This window comes from Crassostrea angulata, unplaced genomic scaffold (assembly GCF_025612915.1).
Source record: "Crassostrea angulata isolate pt1a10 unplaced genomic scaffold, ASM2561291v2 HiC_scaffold_124, whole genome shotgun sequence".
Lineage (NCBI taxonomy): Eukaryota > Metazoa > Mollusca > Bivalvia > Ostreida > Ostreidae > Magallana > Magallana angulata.
The window spans coordinates 193,024-211,589 of record NW_026441679.1 but is presented as its reverse complement, the minus strand read 5'-3'; the positions used below and the strand labels follow the sequence as shown (position 1 = coordinate 211,589).

Here is an 18,566-nt window from a genome sequence, read left to right as displayed (position 1 = left end):
AACGAAAGTGTGTTGCTTAAAATTTAGAAAGCTTTTGTCGTAATTGTATTCTTAAGTGCGTTTCCAGATCGAGCTCTTGGGAATTATCTTAAGTTTATTTCTGTTCACTTTCAAGTGGTTTCGTGAAAACGACTAAGAAATGACTTACGGTATTCGTAAGTTAAATAATTAAGATTAAACCCACGTTTTTTGTTTTGTTTTGCTTTTGTTTTTGTTTCTTTGTTTTTTTTGTTTTTTTTTTTTGTTTTTTTTTTTTTTTTTGGGGGGGGGGGGGGGTTGTGAAAAGGTTTACTGATCCTATCTCTATCTTTTTATAGGTCCGTGTTTCTCTGCTTTGCATTTGTATTTCATTTTATGGATTTTTGAGATGGTCGACAGTTTGTTAGTCATTTTACATTGGTATGGTTAATGTGCCTTGTCAATCCAATTTTAGAGAAAAAAATTATAAGTGGCCGACGCCATATTTGTCTGGTTCCTGCAATTTGAAAAACAAGTTTACCTGCCCAAAATCTACAGGAAAAAAATACGACATACACATGCAACTTCCAAACACCGTCCGTTAAATCTTAAATATTTATTTATATATAAAATCAAATATACAAAACCCACTTCACCAATGACGTATTGTTGTATTGCTAATGTTTCTGTTTGTTTTGTTATTTTCCCAATCAGATTGCCGTTCAAAATGAAAAGTCAGTTGTCAATTTCAACAATATCGTTTTCTTATACTTCAACATACATTTGCATGTAATGATAAATAAAGATGCGTTTCAGTGTGGAATAGTAGTACGTGTAATTACATAAACCGATATGACATATATGAAATTATGTATGTCTTTATGTTTTCAACAAGTTACGACTTACATGTACCATTTCCATAATAATATTGTTTTATATCATTTAGACCTAATTAAACTTTGCAGCTATGTTAAGGCTGTCCGAAGGTTAAATGTTTTTGTTTTGTTTTAATTTTTTGTTTTTTGTTTCATTTTTAATAACGATGTTAGACATGTTATCAAACTGATATCCCCAAAAAAGAAACTTTGTTCAAATTTTTAATTGTTGTTTTTCTTTTAATTAGTTCATTAGCAATTCTAATTTTAGACACTTGGAGCGGATCGGCTTTTTCGTTTAATCAAAAGCCCTAAATTTCCTTATTGATGTAATGTACTTTAAAAATAATTAACATTTTCCCCTTGGAAAGGATATCATTTGTGTCCTGTATGATGGGTTTTGATTCGAAAAAATGCAAACTAAGTATCCAGTTTTTAAAAATGAATACAGTAAATTGGATGATATGCTTATGTATTGTTAAAATCTGTGATTGTTACGGTATGTATGTATACTTTTTAAATATAAGGTGGAGAAAAATGTTATTATCTAAGCGTATGAATTTAAATAAAACGTAAAAAGAACAATTAAAAACGACACACAGTTTAAATGGTTTCAAATGTTTAGTTATTCTTTTTATGAAAGTATTAAGAGATGAGCAATAATCAAAACTATATGTCATATTTTGGCTGGAGTTAATGCAAATGCATAACATTTTTGCTAGCTTAGGTGACGATCAATTTTGATATACAAAATATTAATCAATTTATACGAACCAATTTTAAATCAAATCAATATCTGCTCTGAAAAGTGAAACCAATTATACAATGATTATACCTTTAGTCAAAGTTATTATATGATGAAAATAAACTTGAGTATTCACTGAATGATGTTCATTGTACATGTAAGAGATATCAGTTGTTGCTTTAAATTCGAAAAAAAAAACGGATCAAACTTTCACATATTTAAAACTTGCGTTACTGATAACTATAGAGCAATTGTTGAGTAGCATATATCTTTATATTTGATACCATCGATATCCTTTTTATAATACCGGTGTCGCTCTATGGAAAAATCACAAGTTACACGTAGATATATGTGATGTAATGTAAATAATAATGATTTAAACAAGCATGCACCAATTTTACTAGCATACACTTAACACGGATCATTAAACGCTACACTATATCACGATTAAGACATACATTAATCATCCTACTTGATTATTTTTGAAAATTATGAACGAACAAAAATTGGGGAGATGAGATGACTATCTATCAGCAGATGATGTTATTTGAGTGTGTCAGGGCTGCAGTGTCAAAGTATTGTTTGATTTCTCATTTTACAATAGTATGTTTTGATTTTATAATTTGCATTGTTTCTTCTTTTTTTGTAGAATGTAAACTAATTTTATGTCTATGGCGTTGACATTTTCTGACACAAAGAAGTTATTTTACCAATCAAAAGTTTATCATTACTAAGATTTCCACTTTTAATTGTGGATCATAATTATGTCATTCTGCTTTCACGTAGTTCTTTATTTAAATGACGTTGTTGCAAATCATAAACGGAATTGAATAATATTTTGCGGTAGCATTCTGATTTACACGAAGTTTTTTTTTCTCTCTATAGTTAATGTTGCGTTACAAAAGCCAGCTTACCAACAGTGTCCCTATATAATAGACAATGAGACATTTGACGCCAGTAATGCCGTAGATGGACGTAAATCAAACATGGCCTGGGATGGAGGTCAATGTGCGCATTCCGCTGAGAAGAAAGAAACCGCCACCTGGTGGGTAAACCTGACCAGAATCCACAGCATACATCACATCACCATCTACTTCATGACAAACAATATGAGATGGGGTGCGTTTATTTTATCCGTTGTCCATTATCATAAAATGTTTGAATATTACACCATTCACTTGATATATATTGTCTTATTTTACGAACGATACATTTTTTTTTAATTTGCTATTCTCGGAAACCAGAAGAGGAATTCTTTTGTTATTTTGCATGAATGTTCATAATTCAACCAATTAGAAATAAATGAAGTAACGCTGATGTAAGAAATAGTATCAGTTGAGTTTGAGTTAAATGATAACGCGAAGGTTGATATACATTTATCCATGCTTGAGAGGTCAATAATACAACTGAAATGTCCAACGATATTTCAGATGTCCCAATCGGTTTTGCAGAGTTTGCATTTGTACCATATGTGCTGCATCAATTGAGACAGTTCCTCAATATAGTTATGAAAACGCGACGTTATAATAATTTCATTACTTGAAACTACCGGTATTTTTGCTTTTATATTTTGAATATTTCTAAATTATTATGAATTTATACTTATATAATATATTTAGAAGATACAGGTGTCAAATCATCAAATATTTATATAAATTGTCAGTGGTACTACTCAGTCCTACATTTTAAAGTTTTAAAGCTTCAATCGCGCATATATTGACAATGGGCCGTAAACGAAAAATATGTATCATCGAAGGTTGATGAAGAGAAAAAATACCATAAAATTGACTGATTTGTATAATTTGTACTATATTTTTGGTTTTCTTGGGTTTACCGAATGTTATGTCGTCGTCTAATATATTTGTAAAAGATGTATTATTTAGTTGAGAGAAAATCATTTAGATGTGGTTCGTACTCGTTTGTAAACATGGCGAATAAATGGATTAGCCGTATAATAAAAAAAAATGGTCAAAGTGCATCTACTTTGAAGTAACCATTGAGGTATACTACATATGCGATAATTAATATATTTATATATATATATATATATATTTATAGGTCAGCACCAATAAGAAATAAAGTTACCTGATTCCACTATTTCTGATTCGTAAAAAAAAACAGCGAGATAATTATAATAAATCCGTCTTTTATTGATCATGTCGTAAAATATTTGACAGATTAGAGACTTGGGACGACGGGACATATATCAATTTACACTCACATCTTAAATTATATAAGGGATTGAACGACACACAAATAACAGATTTCCCATGTCCATGTTCTTATGTACATTTTACACGTATCTACTTTTCTTCTTGTTCTCATACGCACTGGTGTGTTGCAAACGCAATGTTGAAATCAGAAGAACAATTAAAAATCAGTCAGGTTACTCAAGCAGTTTACCAGAGGGTGTTACTAAAACGCTGTACGGAAAACGGAAGGGAAAGCGGAACGGAATGGAATACGGAAAATGTTATATAATGATAATTACATGATAAATGTGTTACACAAACTTAAATAGATATACTTTATATATTTTTTAATATTGTTAAAACTGTTATCCATATTCAAGTTTATTTTTTTCGAAAATGTATGATTTTTTTTTACAATTAACGTTATATGCTTTGACCACTAGTCTCAGTTTATCAAACTGAACAACATATCTATTTCTATATTTGGATTAAGTTGCAGGAATTTACAATCACATAGGTAAACGAACGCCGATATTAGAATAAGGAGACTTTGCAGTACATCCAGAGCGTAAGTGATCCCATGAAATGATTCTGTGTTCGATTAAGAATCTTTAGAATAGAGAGACAAAAACGTTAGCAAACAGATGTTGCAGCAAAACCTCGTAACAATGATAGAAAATGTTGATCGTCGGTCACGTTTTTGATATCAATATTGCTATAAATAAATGTTTAAAATGGTATGGACCACAAACAATTCCATGTGGATTAGGGTACGTCATGTTCGAATTTTTTTTAATGAGTATAAACTCTCAAATAAGTTTCAAAGTCATGAAAAACACAACCATACACTTCAACTAACTAATTTTTCCAATAATATTTCAAATTGATCAAAAAGTTTTTTAATAGGTTATTTAATCACAATGTGTACATATCATTTCACCATTTCGTACTTTATTTAGCAATGATTTAGACATTTGTAGGAATGATATCAAATAATTAAGCAACATTTTGATAATAATCATTCATAAGATATAAATAAATGTTTCAAAGTAAAAGTTTGGGTCTAATCTATACAATAACTAAGCGATAAACGTCATAGTATTTTTCCGTTTTCGGTTCCGCGTTTAAGCAACACCCGTTTGTCAGAGACCAAATTTAGTGAAACGTTATGCTTAGCACATGTGCACTCAAATTCCAGCATATGAATTTCTTTGCTAATTTATGCTACATAAATATTTGTTTAATGTAATTTTCATCAGTCAGTTTATTTCGTGTACATTTTTGATCACATTAATTTATTTTTTTCGTATAACGCTTTGATTAAATGTTTAATTAGGTAACTGTATAAACAATATTCATTGAATCTTTAAATGGAATATAAAATGTGAAGGAAATTTATTTAACCTAAAGCTAATCAGAATTAGCTTAATAATCTAATAAATAAAAACATAATACAAAACAAAGTACACCAAAAGAGATTCTCATCTCCCTAGTATGATTATTTACTTTAATTAAATAACCAGTTTTACCTGGTCACTCAATGCATTTTAGATATGGAAACCTTCATCAATGATCCTAAATGTTTTGTTTTCTTTTTACACAGGTCCATTTGCTTATTTCCCACCGTTCTTTCTAGGATTCTCGTTGTATGTCTCCAATACGACAAATGATTACCAATTTCACGGAAAGCTGTGTTTTAAGGACAACAACTTTACAACCAGCACCATACCTGCTGTCGTAAACATATCTTGTCCTTTACATGGACAATACGTTATATACTATAACGAAAGATTAGAAAGCGTTTCCTACCCGAGGGAATACTCTTTTTATGCCAATAACAACCTATGCGAGGTCGAGGTGTATGGTAAATGTTTTATATAAGGCGTACAAAACAGTTATTTTAAGATACGCAATATTCTAGTAAAGATATAAATCTGCCATTTAAAAAAAACAGATTGATAGGGGGCCAACAGTGTGAAACCACATTAATTTCAATGTATCTGTATTTGACTTTTTAATTCTACGTATAAAATATGTCAAAAATTGTAAAATTAGGTCGTCCGCAAAATGTTGACCGGTCAATACCTTTTTTTATTATTGACCGGCTAGGAATAATATCTAGAGAATATTCCCACTATTTCTATTAATCGCTCCAAAACAAGGTTACGTCATAATAGACAGTCAAGGCAAGTAAACAACGGACGCATAATGCGTGCCTGTTTGATGCTGAGGATATTTTAGAAATGAACTTGGCACAAAATTCAATTTGTTGAGCTGAGAAAATAAGGGCGATCTGTTTTCAATTACTTTCCTAATTTGTGGATTGCTTCTTTATGTTACAAAACAAATGTTGACTGTGTTTTCGGGCAACATTGGTTATATTAGACCCCCTGGGACGAAAATATTGCGTCGGGCAATATTTCGTTCATCAGGGGCGAACATGATCAATGTTGCCCTCAACCCCAGTCAATATTTGTATAATATACTATTTTTGAAGAAGTTTTCTCGTTATGTCACAAATGAGATAATTTTATTACTATGCCCTGAAAATTGCTGAATAACATCGGAAACAGTTATATTGCCCTCCCGGAAACAGTTATATTTCACAGGAAATAGTTATATTGCCCTCCCGAAACTGTAATATCACCATCGCGTGCAAGAATTCTACATATTAATTACCTCGGGTTCGAAATTCAACGAGCCAGTTGCTAAGCAAACGTACTAAACAGATCCGCGAATTTTCAACATGTCAGGCCAACGTCTGCGGTTTGTTCATCTAAATTCAGATGAACTCGATAGTTTAATTAATGAAAAAATTCGGCAAATACGACAAAAGTGATAAACTCAAGCGTGAGTGTTTTAAAATCATTTGCCTCTGCCTTGTGAATTAAATAAATTTGTTGATAACCCGAGTTTGATTTGTTTAAAAATGTTATATAACATATATTACATGTCTTCTCGGACGACAATACCAGAATATTTGTCCCTCGGTGACAGGAAAGCCCTGGAGTGTTATGTCGCCCTCTGCCTTCGGCATCGGGCGACATAACACTCCAGGGCTTTCCTGTCACCTCGGGGCAAATATTCTGGTATGTCGCCCTCGAAGCCATGTAATATATGTATATTGTTAACTGCAATTGAAGGTTGCAACGAAGATGGATTTTACGGTTATAATTGCTCCATTCCTTGTCCTGACGTCAACTGTCAATATTGTCACTTAGAAACGGGCACCTGTCATGGGTGTAAACCTGGGTATCAGGGGGATAGGTGTTTATCAGGTATGAAGTCAACATTTTATTATTTTGTATTGACTTGAAATACTTCTAGTTATTATTAAAATGTATGTTAATGTAAAAAAAAAAAAATTTCAAATTAACCTAATTGATAGTTCCTGCCTTTAAAATTATAACTTATCATGATTAAAATATGTGTTTAAATAATCGGAGTTATAGAATCTAAAGGTAATGAAATTTTTCTTTTTAAGTGAAATATTGTTTCATTTAACATAAGCAATTTTTTACATAAAAAGGATCTTTCGGTTATCACTTTTCTTTATTTCATTGGCTCTTTTTCTAAACGTAGATTTTCATACCTCGCACCTAAAACAGTAAATAATAAATTACCATTGTTTTCTGCATAAATAATGTTGTTTTGTTCTAAAGAATACACTGTGGTCTATATCTATAAACACCATTATTATTATTTTTATAATAAAAGTGTCAAAAATAGAGGTTAAAACCGCAGGAAAAACATGCTTGTAAGTTTTAGTCAAAAAGCGTCCAGCAGAGCATAGTATGATCAGTATTTAGACGGATATATGACATCACTAAATCTTTGTTAAAAAGCATATCTCTAAACATTCTATATTCCAATATATATATATATATATATATATATATATATATATATATATATTTGGCAATCAGTTTGCCCACAGGGATTCTTCGGAGAAGGATGTACCAACAAATGTGAAGACAACTGCAACGGTTGTAACAATGTGAATGGTCTCTGTGTTTTCGGGTGTTTACCAGGATGGAATGGAAAATGGTGTCGACAAAGTATGTTATATCCTGAAATACTTGCATGATTTTAATAGAGTGTCGATTTGACATTTGTAACGATAGTGAACTTTACTGTACTTAAGAGTACGTTTCTATCACACTGTTATAGAAATAATGTATTAGACAGATTAATTTTCATATTATAACTTTTTTCATAGTTGCATAAATTATGATCTAATATTTTATTGATGTTCATGTGTTTGTTTGTTTGTTTATTTTATTAGCGTGTAAGAATGGATCATATGGTGTTCATTGCAATGAAACCTGTGGACATTGCCGCAACACACAGGGATGTTTTCACATTGATGGATCATGTCTAAATGGATGTGCAGCTAGTTATAATGGGTCAATGTGTAAATCAAGTATGTTGATAGATAGATAGATAGATAGATAGATAGATAGATAGATAGATAGATAGATAGATAGATAGATAGATAGATAGATTAACAGTATAAAAAAAAGATAAAACATTATGACGATATATGATTTTTGTAATTTTTTATTGCAGTTTGCCCAGACGGATTTTATGGACAAGACTGTTCTCACAAATGCCACCATACGTGCAATGGTTGTAACGTTGTTAATGGTTTATGCGATTCTGGATGCAAACAAGGCTGGAAAGGAGATTACTGCCGCGACGGTATGTTATACAAGAAATTTCATATTCAATGATTCAACGAAATTAAATTCAAAGGTTGTTTTTGGTTCTCATTTGTTTTTGTAAAAAGGAATTAGTGATTTTAACACAATATTACTTTGATTAAGAAACTGTTTTTCATACAATACTGATACCATTCTATTACAGAATTATCGTATGTTAGCCCTTTAAACTGATCTGGAGAGAAATACTAATGAAATTGTTTCTCTTACGAAACTAAAATCTCTTTAAACTATCTCTGAAAAAAATGGAAATGACTTATACCATCCAACAGAAAATTCTTTCTTTTTTTCATACAAAAGCTTGTGAGTACGGATTGTATGGAGTCGATTGCAAAGAAATATGTGGACAATGTCGTGATATAGACCAGTGCTTCCACACTAATGGAACATGCTTAACTGGGTGTGTTGCTGGATACCAGGGACGATCTTGCAAAACTCGTGAGTACATGTCTCATTAGACATTGATAAAAGAATTTATGTGCTTTGACATTTATTCATATTCAAAACAAAAACAATAAATCTTTAAACGCAAAGTTTATTAAAATTTTGATATGTTATATGTATACATTATATTATATATAAAAGAGCTGATTGTTGTTGCATATTGAAATTTTAGAGAAAAAAAATGTCAGCATGCTTTAATCATCTACTGTACAAAAAATCCCATGTTAACTTTTAGTCGGAGGCATTGATCAAATTCTTTTTTTTTATGTTACTAATATTCACAATGCTTAAGGAATGCATATCCAATGACAAAATGAAATCTGTGAGGCAGTTGTAAAGTTATAAGCAAGATACAGGGCTCACAATTCTTTGTGAGTTAAACAAGGCTCGTGTCCTGTTATTGTTTACATTAGTTCAATATACCGGTAAAAAAAAATTAAGCTGATTCTTCCATCAACTTATTCAATTAAAACAAAAATGAACAGATCCTAACGTTTTTTACATCCATTTAGGTCAGTCAAAAACTGGAATGTTCACCTCAACATTCAAAATGCTAACAAAAGTTTTGTTATCGTAGCAAAGAATTATAAGCTCTGTACCTCGCTTTAAGGAGTCTCGGGGGAGAATGTTTCAAACATACGATTTTCTTTAATTTTTTTTACAGTGAAATGTCACCTTATGAGTAAACTATGTGCAAAATATAAAATAAATTGACCGGATAGTTTATCTGTTTGTCGCGCTCAAATTTTGGTCGTATGTCCGATTCATCACCGACATTTTATATAGGATTATACAGGAAAATGAGGGTTTTCATTTTCAATTTCATATTTAAAAAATTACAAATATACGATTTTCTTTAAATTTGTAGCGATAAAAGGTTAACGTATAAGTAAACTCTTTGCCAAATTAAAACTAAATTCACCGGATGGACTTTTGGCTATCTGTCCTCATAGTTTAATCCTATAAACGTGCCGTGTCAGCCATTTTACATTACAGAATTGTATAAAACAAAAGGATGTTTACGAATCAAATTTAATTTTATTTGTATTAGAAGAAAAAATACATTTCCACTCACACAGAACGTAGAAGGATCGCGAATATTTTGCAAATTATAGTTTTGATTTTAATTATTGACGCTGTAATAGAAAATACACGACGTTAATTTTTGTCAATTTTAACGTCAGAGTCTCAACTGACGTCATCCTAAGACGTTGACTCCGACGACAATAACGTCGATTTTGAAGAAGCGCCGAAAAAATCAAAATACTTCTGACATTATTCTAATGATTCATTTCACTTAAAATAATTTATTGATAAGTAATTTTTCTGAATTAAAACGTTACATGATAACCTGTATCATTGAACATTTTACTTTAAATTTGTGTTTTACAACAGTAATGCGCAATACCCTGCGCAAAGGGTGCAACATTTTAAAACCCGCTACCGACCTTAATCTCAACAAATGACACTCAAATTCTTAGTGCCTGTTAAGATCGCCTCACTGAAGCATTGTAAACTATCAAACAAATGGAAAATATTGTATGACCAAAATTCTGACAATGCCCCTTTAAAATGTAAAAAAAAAAAAGATTACACTTTGTGAAGTGAGTGATAACTCATGTCATTCGTCTTCTTACTTTGTAGCTTGTGACGAACATTTCTTTGGAATCAATTGTTCACAAAAGTGTGATAAAAGTTGTGTCAACAAGACGTGTCTTCACGAGACTGGGGAATGTCAAAGCCCTCATAAGGTTCATTTTTTAAACATTTCAATGTTTCTCTCTATCAGTATTAATATCACTGGATTTGTCATAACCCCGTATTTTCGCCTTTATTACAATAAGGTATATTTAATAATAATGTTGCATGATGCCGAAAAAAAATAGACGGAAATGAAAGGTTTTAAATCCAAAGCACATAAACAACAACATAATTTGTTATACTTTTATGTTAAATACTGAAATCTGATTGGTTTAGACGCAGTTCATAATCCGTTCTATTACCCTCAGCGTTAGCAACGCACTTAGCAATGGGTAACATTAAAAATTGTTACATGCGCGAAAATTATCCGCGTACGGTTCGCCGTAGAATTCACGTTATTCTTATGTAAAAGCGGTTAAGTTTTCTTTAAAATTAAGACATTCAGTTTAACAAAATAAATAGTGCATGTTTGGTAGGATAACAGTTGAAATTGACACCCCTCGAAAACCATTGTCAACCTCCGCTTCGCGTCGGTTGACAATGGTTTTCTTGGGGTGTCAATTTCAACTGTTACCCTCCCAAACAGGCACTATTTATATAGTGTTGCTTATTTCGTGCTTCTTTCAAACACATGATGTGCGAGATACACTGATTGTGTCTTGTGTTACTGTGGCTTGAATTAGCTTAATTTATTTTTTAGCATCTAATAAAATATTTCATTATATTAAATCAATGAGATTTCTTCTTCAGAATTTCTCTTTTGTTGGTGGAAGTATTGCTGCCATTGCTATTACCTTTCTTGTTGGTATTGTTATATACAGGTGACAAATTTCATGTTCTGTGCTATCATACAAATTTAGAAAAATTCCATTAAAAATGCAAATTTCTTCCGGGATCGTATTTGTGCATACATACTTCAAATTTAATTTTAGAGCTCGTTATAAAACTTGCAAACAGGAAATAACCAGGTCTATGGAAGATGGAACATCAGTTACAATAAATTTATACAGTACGTTCTGTTGACTCTGTTTAGAACAAATAAAGATATTTTTTGTTATAAGTTGAATATAAGAATTGATCAAGTATGACTTTGTAGGTTTGTCAAGCACTTTGCCATTGGGATTACCTGATATTTGTGAAAATGTAGAAGAAAATGAAATCAAAATAACATCTACGAAAATGTCAAAAAATCCTTGTAAAATATCAGAAAAGGTGAGTAATTGTAAAGAGTTCGAAAATGAAAATGACGATGAAAACAATGAAGAGGGAAATTCACATGGAGATCTTCATATCAATGGAGAACGCCTGATTCCGGATATTGCTGTGAACAACTTAGGGACAATCATACAGGAATACTCTGATAATGATGACGATGGCTTTAAGAAGGAATATGAGGTATGTGGAACTTATTAAATTAAATATGAAGACGCTCACCCTCTTTAGAAAATATAGAAAAGGTGTACCTTTTAAATATTTTGCATTACCTGAATTATATGTTATGGGCCTTCAATGGCCTCCTTAAATGAACATCGTCATTTAACTATAATTCTTTGTTTTCTTTGAACATATATGTAAATGATGTCTTTACATTGTTCATTTTGATCCAAGTGCCCACAATTTAGAAGTATGACATCGTAAAGACATCCTTTTCCCGCCCTTTTGCATTTTTAGCATATGCTTGTGTTCAAGCAGGTTTTCTTTCAGAAAACATAGAGCGCATGCTTGAACAAACAAAATATTTTAATCAGATATCAATCTAGTCAAGACTAATAAGTGACAAAATATGTTTTCTTCGTTCAAGCATTCGCTGTATATTTCCCATTCGTAATAAGATAAGACAAAAGTCACTTTTTGACCGTTTTGATTGAATGATAGAATTAACGTCTCCTCTGACGTCATATATTGCAAGTGAGTGCAAATAAATGAAATAAAAAGGTGAAAAATATATTTTATATCAACTCTTCTGAAAAATAACATCACATATCATTGTTCCCGAAACACTAAAAAAATGACGAATCACGGGGGCAAAATTTAACTTGTATAAAGTATGTTTTAAAAAAAAAGGAATCAGCATTTTTTTAACATAACATGCATGATTAAATTTTAATGCCTTTTTCAGACATTGTTTTATGAAGAAACATACTCGTGTGATATTGCAAAACTTCCTGCGAATATTACCAAGAACAGATTTAAAACAGTTCTTCCTTGTATGTATTTTTTTGTTATCTTATTTATGCAATTGTTGTTAGTAATAGTTTAAATCCGTATAAAACTTTTATTTAATAAAAATTGAAAAGAAAAAAAATGACACCTGCAATTATTACAAGTGTATAATTTTTTTCTGATTGTTTTTCCATTTAATTTCTTTTCATTAATCTTAAAATGATCAATCGTTTACAGATGACCACTCAAGGGTTATTCTGGTCAATAAAGATTCAGACTACATCAACGCTAATTATATAGATGTAAGTGTAACCAGATGGTATGACGTATTTATCATTTCATAGATTTTAGAGACTGACCAACTGATCAAATTTGAATTTTGTTCTTCAAGTTCTCAGTTTTGTACAATTCATTTTGATAAACTAAATATTCGTTATAATGTTTAAGGTATTTGGACAAGAAAAAGTATATATTGCAACACAAGGTAAATATCAAAGCATAAACTTAGAAGGTTGTGTAATAAATAACACCTATATACTGTTGTTTTAATCTTTTCTTTACTAACGGGTTTAGGACCTAGACAAAACACGGTCGAAGAGTTTTGGTTAATGGTCTGGCAAGAAAACGTTTCTCAAATCGTCATGTTAACTAACGTAACGGAAGGAAAGAAGGTGAATTTTGATAATTGTTGCTCCGAATCAGTAATGATTTTGAAAGAGCCTGACCAAGAAACGTTTAAGTTATTTCTTTTTAAGGCTAAGTGTGTCCAGTACTGGCCAGACTTAGAAGAAGACTTTAATTGTGACGTCTTCACAATAAGCAATACTCATCAAAGGCAGTATGCAAATTACGTTATCCGTAAGATGAAAATATGGCACAGAAAGGTAATGTCTCCCAGTGAATTATAGACATTTGAGTAAATGACAATCGCCCTTTCAGGAATACTGTGGAAATTATAATCAAAGTAATTAACAATACAAAATTAATTTTTTAGCGAAATGAAAGTAGAAATATCACACAGTACCAATACACCTCCTGGCCGGATCATGGCGTACCGGATCCACTTAATCTTTTATTATTCAAAAACCACGTGACAAGATCAAAATGTGTAACACATGGCGGTCCTACTTTAGTTCATTGCAGGTAATAATTCATTTGGGATATATATAGATAAATGTCACTCATAAACCTCGAAATAGGAGTGAAATGTGGTGTAAGTTATATAAGATAGTAACGCTTTAAACTATTGACATTAAAAATTATAAACTTACTTATCAAAACAAGGTTATGGTTTGTATCGCTGAACATGGTTAACATTTGGTAAGAAAACCATTCTGTGCACGGTGTTCTGTACAATTTTATTTATTAATCTAATTGGTGTCGGTTGAAGGTGAGAGTATATATATATATATATATATATATATATATATATATATATATATATATATATATATATATATAATAAAACAAAATGTAAGATGATTTTATTTTAGTGCAGGAATTGGACGTTCAGGAACGTACATAGCAGTCGATGCCCTGCTCAGAGAAGGACAAAAGAATTCCAAAATCAACATTGCCGAATGCGTGAAAAAAATAAGAGAAAATAGAATGAATATGGTCCAGACTTACGTAAATATCAATATAGTGTCTCTATAATGTAATTTTCTATAACAGACAAACCTTAAATTTAACATATTTAAACCTTGTATAAATTAATAGAAAAAGCATGAATCTGCTAATTTGACGAGTAAATCATTAGTCACTTTACATGTGATGAAGATAAATATTCCTATTTCAGGAACAATACAAGACAATTTACCAGACTCTGCACTTAATGTTTATGTCACCTTCCACCGTTCAAAGTGAGACAGAATTCCTTAAAAAACTACATACTGAGAACACCGAAAACCCAACAAGTGGATTATCGTTGAGAAAAGAGTTTGAGGTTTTACAATCAATAAAATAAACTTAAGTTCTAACTTATATTTTGAGTGTTATATAAAATGAGAAAAAAGTAAAGTTCATTCATTCAAAGTTCGATGCAAATTGTTTTTAAGTGTTTTGTTAAAAATATACAACGAAATATGTATATTGTTATTTTATTTATTTTACATGTTTCAGAAACTTCAATCAATTCGTCCTCGATATTCAGAAGGAGATTACACAATAGCGACGCAGTATGGAGAGTTATCGCCCATCCGCCCTCGTAAGTGACATAAAATTACTAGAATAAGAAAATATTTTTAACTATCCTTTGATGTAATTTTACCAAAAAAAATTTTTGGACCGTCTTATAACATTTTCTTTTCGTTAATAACTTGTAAATGACATAGATCTCGCTCATTATCGTATTTTTAAACGTCATTCGTATTCGCATTCATTATTATCTTTTAAATATACAATCGGTTCATTTCAAATATTTTGTTATCTCTATGTTGTAGTTGACAATTACATCATATACCTTACAACCAATGTTCCAAAACGTGAAAACTACATCAATGCAATAACACTACCTGTATGTAATCTACTAAATTCTATCAATTTTAAAATTTATGATTATATCCTTTTATAAAAATTAATCATTGATGCCTTCTTCAAATTTTCGATTTATTTTCTGTATTTTTATTTATCTGTCTTTTACGTGTACATTTAAATGTTTAGTCATTTACAAACCGGGATGCATTTATCATTACCCATTGCCCGACACCAGGAAACACCATAGACTTCCAGCGGCTGATCATTGAGAGTGAATCAGAAGTAGTTGTTTGTATGGAACCTCTAACAAATGCTGAATATGTACGAGCTCAAAACATTTTCTAACAATAAGCAATTGACTCTTAAAAGAAACCTTCAACTTAAATAACATGTGATATATTTTATCCTAATTGCTTTTGCACCTTACAGGAAGACATATGGATTCCAACAACAAATAACTCCCGGACTCCTTACCCTTTAATCGTTCAACTAAAACAGGAGGACCATATGGCTGGAATTACATGTCATAAAGTTGAAATAACCAATGAACGGGTCAGTATTGTTCCAAATAATTACCTATGATCATTGTTGTTATTCAAAATGATTCATACGAGGGTTGTTCGGAAATTATTGAGACATTTTCTCTTATTCTTTTAGTAAAAAAGATAAACTTTTACCAAAACGTAAATCAGGATAGAGTTTATCAATGTGAAAAGTTTCTTGTTCATGGCATGAATAGATCATTCCTAGTAAGCTGACCAACGTGCCTTCGTCATGTAACCCGGCGCAACCGCAAACTTTTCGAAACGTCATTTTAACGCTTCTTATTGCTCCCGTGTTTGAAACACCTTACAAACGAACTGAAATAAGAATTATTCTTTATCTCTCATCTTTTGTTTTAATTTCCAGATGTCATCATTTACATTTTCTCTCATTCTTATTTTTTTAGAGAAAAAATCGAATTATTTTTCCCGAAAGTGTAATTACTGTGAATGTCTCCTGCAGTCATTTTTTACATATTTTAGAACTGTTGACAAAATTCAATATAAAGTCGTTGTCAGATTTTTATTGTTTTGTAAATATATGTGTACCATATCCGTATCAGTGAAACTTAATCAACAGTTAGTCGCAAAGGATAGCAAAATGAACAAATTTCATTTGATTTCTTTTTTCATTAACTGTATTTCTACGGACACGTATAAAGTAGATGTTTAAGTTGTTTAATCACCGAGTTCATGGCTGCGCCGGGTACCTCGACCACCGACTTGTTTATCTACTGTCGTAAACAAAATATTAAATATTCTTTTAATATTACTATGTTTTATAATTTGTTGGTGTTTCTTCAGTGTCTATGCCAATTTTCACCAAAATTCGTCACTTAGAAAAGAAAATAATGGATTTGTTTCAATAATTTCCGAACAACCCTCGTATATTGTATTAAAAGAAATTTTCATCATTTTGCCAGATCGGTAATAAAATGTATCCGATTGAATGGGCGGAGCCATCGTTTAACCTAACCCCGGTCAATTCCCAAACAGTTTCACAAATCCTTAGTTTGGTTTTCTTTGCAAGAAACGTAGACTCAGAGCGCCCCATTACCATCATTAGCAGGTAGGATCTTTGATGCATACATTAGTAAAATGATAATGTGAATGATTTTATACAGGTAACCACAAAGCCAAATTTTGGCATTTTTTTTCAAAATTTAATCAAAATTAAAAACAAGTAACATATTAATGTAAACACCAAAAACAAAGGTAACAAAATAGTTGTTTCTTTGAATAATGTATTCTTAATGAGAAAGGATTGTAATCATCATGATGGCTGAAATATTCTTAAAACTTTTGTCAATAATCAAACTAAATATGATTTTTTGAAAAGATTTATAGATAAACCTCTCTTGTCTTTTTACATTTAGAATTAAGATTTATAACAGTATAAAATACTAACATTTGCTGTGTTTCTTTTTAAAAGAAAAACTAGGCAAATGGCGGAACAAAACTTTTTATCTGAAAACAACACACACACACACATGTGCATTGTATATGAAATAAGAGAGCATAAAACTCACAAACTGAATATCTTATTGCTAGAGATGGAGCTGCTCTGTGTGGCGTGTACTGTGCTGTATATAACCTGATACAACAACTGACAATGGACGAGGAGATAGACGTGTTCTCTGTGGTCAGACTCCTACAGACACGACGTCCTGAACTGTGTGAATCCCTGGTAATTTCTTTTAAAAATAAATGTATGGAATCTGTATGTATAACCTTAAAGAAGTTCAGGCTTTTTTTTTAAATTTTGGTTGGTATTGTTTATCTTATCAATGATATCACTAGGAAAAAGGTGAACCAGCCTAATCTAGAAATCCATAATAGGGGTCTTATCAAAACAGTGAACATCTCAATCATTAAAGTTTACTTGAAATTTTGTACAATAACGATTTGTATGGGGTTTTTTTTTATGACGCTTTGATGATATTGAAGAATTCTTTGATACTGAAGAAACCACGGTTTTCATGTTTTTTTTTTTTTTTTGTTTTTTGTTTTGCTTTAGGATGAGTACAAGATGATCCATGATGCCTTATTCAGATTTATAAAGTCGCGAACAAACGAACACAACTACTGCAACCAACAAATATGAGATTGGTGTTTGTTATGAATTGATCACTGTGGTCATGGTGTTAATGCAAAGATAAAGAAAAAATATTTTTTTTAAAAACTCTCAAGGTCAGACTATTTAAAATCAAGTTTAACGATTGTTTTTCCTTATATCATATCATACTGATTAGTTTGTTTATGGCTAATACAAATGAAGATGTTCTACAATAACTTACCTAAATAACTTTCTTTTTAAATCAATATATCTTGTAGTATATCTATATATCTGTTTTGCATTCTCTGTGGAATCTCTTTTGTTAAATAAAAGAATACATGTGTTATTTTTTTTATATCTTTTTTGTATTAATATCAGTTGAACATGTACATGTAAGTACGCACATTTTGAAAGATTTTCGTAAAGCCAGCTGTACATAAGCTATATCCCATTCAAAGGATGTCTTTCATAGCTGTAAATACGAAAGGTTTATGTATTCAAACAAAATGTCCATACCGTTAAGCCAATATTCGCCACGTCTCCTAATGTACACGTAGAATCCTGGCGTCCAATATAAAGGTAGTCAATCAATGTGATCCTTCGTCGTTTTTCGCGACATGGGGAAACGAACGTTTCGTAAAATGACGCAATTCAGTTTGTAACAGGAGCAGAAACCGTCTCCATCAGCAGACCT

General features: G+C 31.1%; 1 protein-coding gene across 1 annotated transcript; it reads left to right on the top strand.

Annotated features, from left to right (window-relative positions):
• Positions 1 to 1,270: 1,270 nt before the first annotated feature.
• LOC128169387 (tyrosine-protein phosphatase Lar-like) lies at positions 1,271 to 17,959 on the top strand. The gene is made up of 27 exons (XM_052835539.1): positions 1,271 to 1,332; positions 2,464 to 2,697; positions 5,374 to 5,634; positions 6,914 to 7,048; positions 7,697 to 7,828; positions 8,056 to 8,193; positions 8,340 to 8,471; positions 8,792 to 8,929; positions 10,580 to 10,686; positions 11,387 to 11,457; positions 11,569 to 11,645; positions 11,733 to 12,031; positions 12,756 to 12,843; positions 13,037 to 13,101; positions 13,247 to 13,283; positions 13,373 to 13,470; positions 13,555 to 13,683; positions 13,794 to 13,942; positions 14,293 to 14,428; positions 14,598 to 14,744; positions 14,921 to 15,005; positions 15,241 to 15,314; positions 15,461 to 15,595; positions 15,704 to 15,826; positions 16,740 to 16,885; positions 17,368 to 17,503; positions 17,834 to 17,959. Exons 1-27 carry the CDS (start codon positions 1,275 to 1,277, stop codon positions 17,918 to 17,920), a joined length of 3,417 nt encoding a protein of 1,138 aa, XP_052691499.1. The 5' UTR covers positions 1,271 to 1,274; the 3' UTR covers positions 17,921 to 17,959.
• Positions 17,960 to 18,566: the final 607 nt, after the last annotated feature.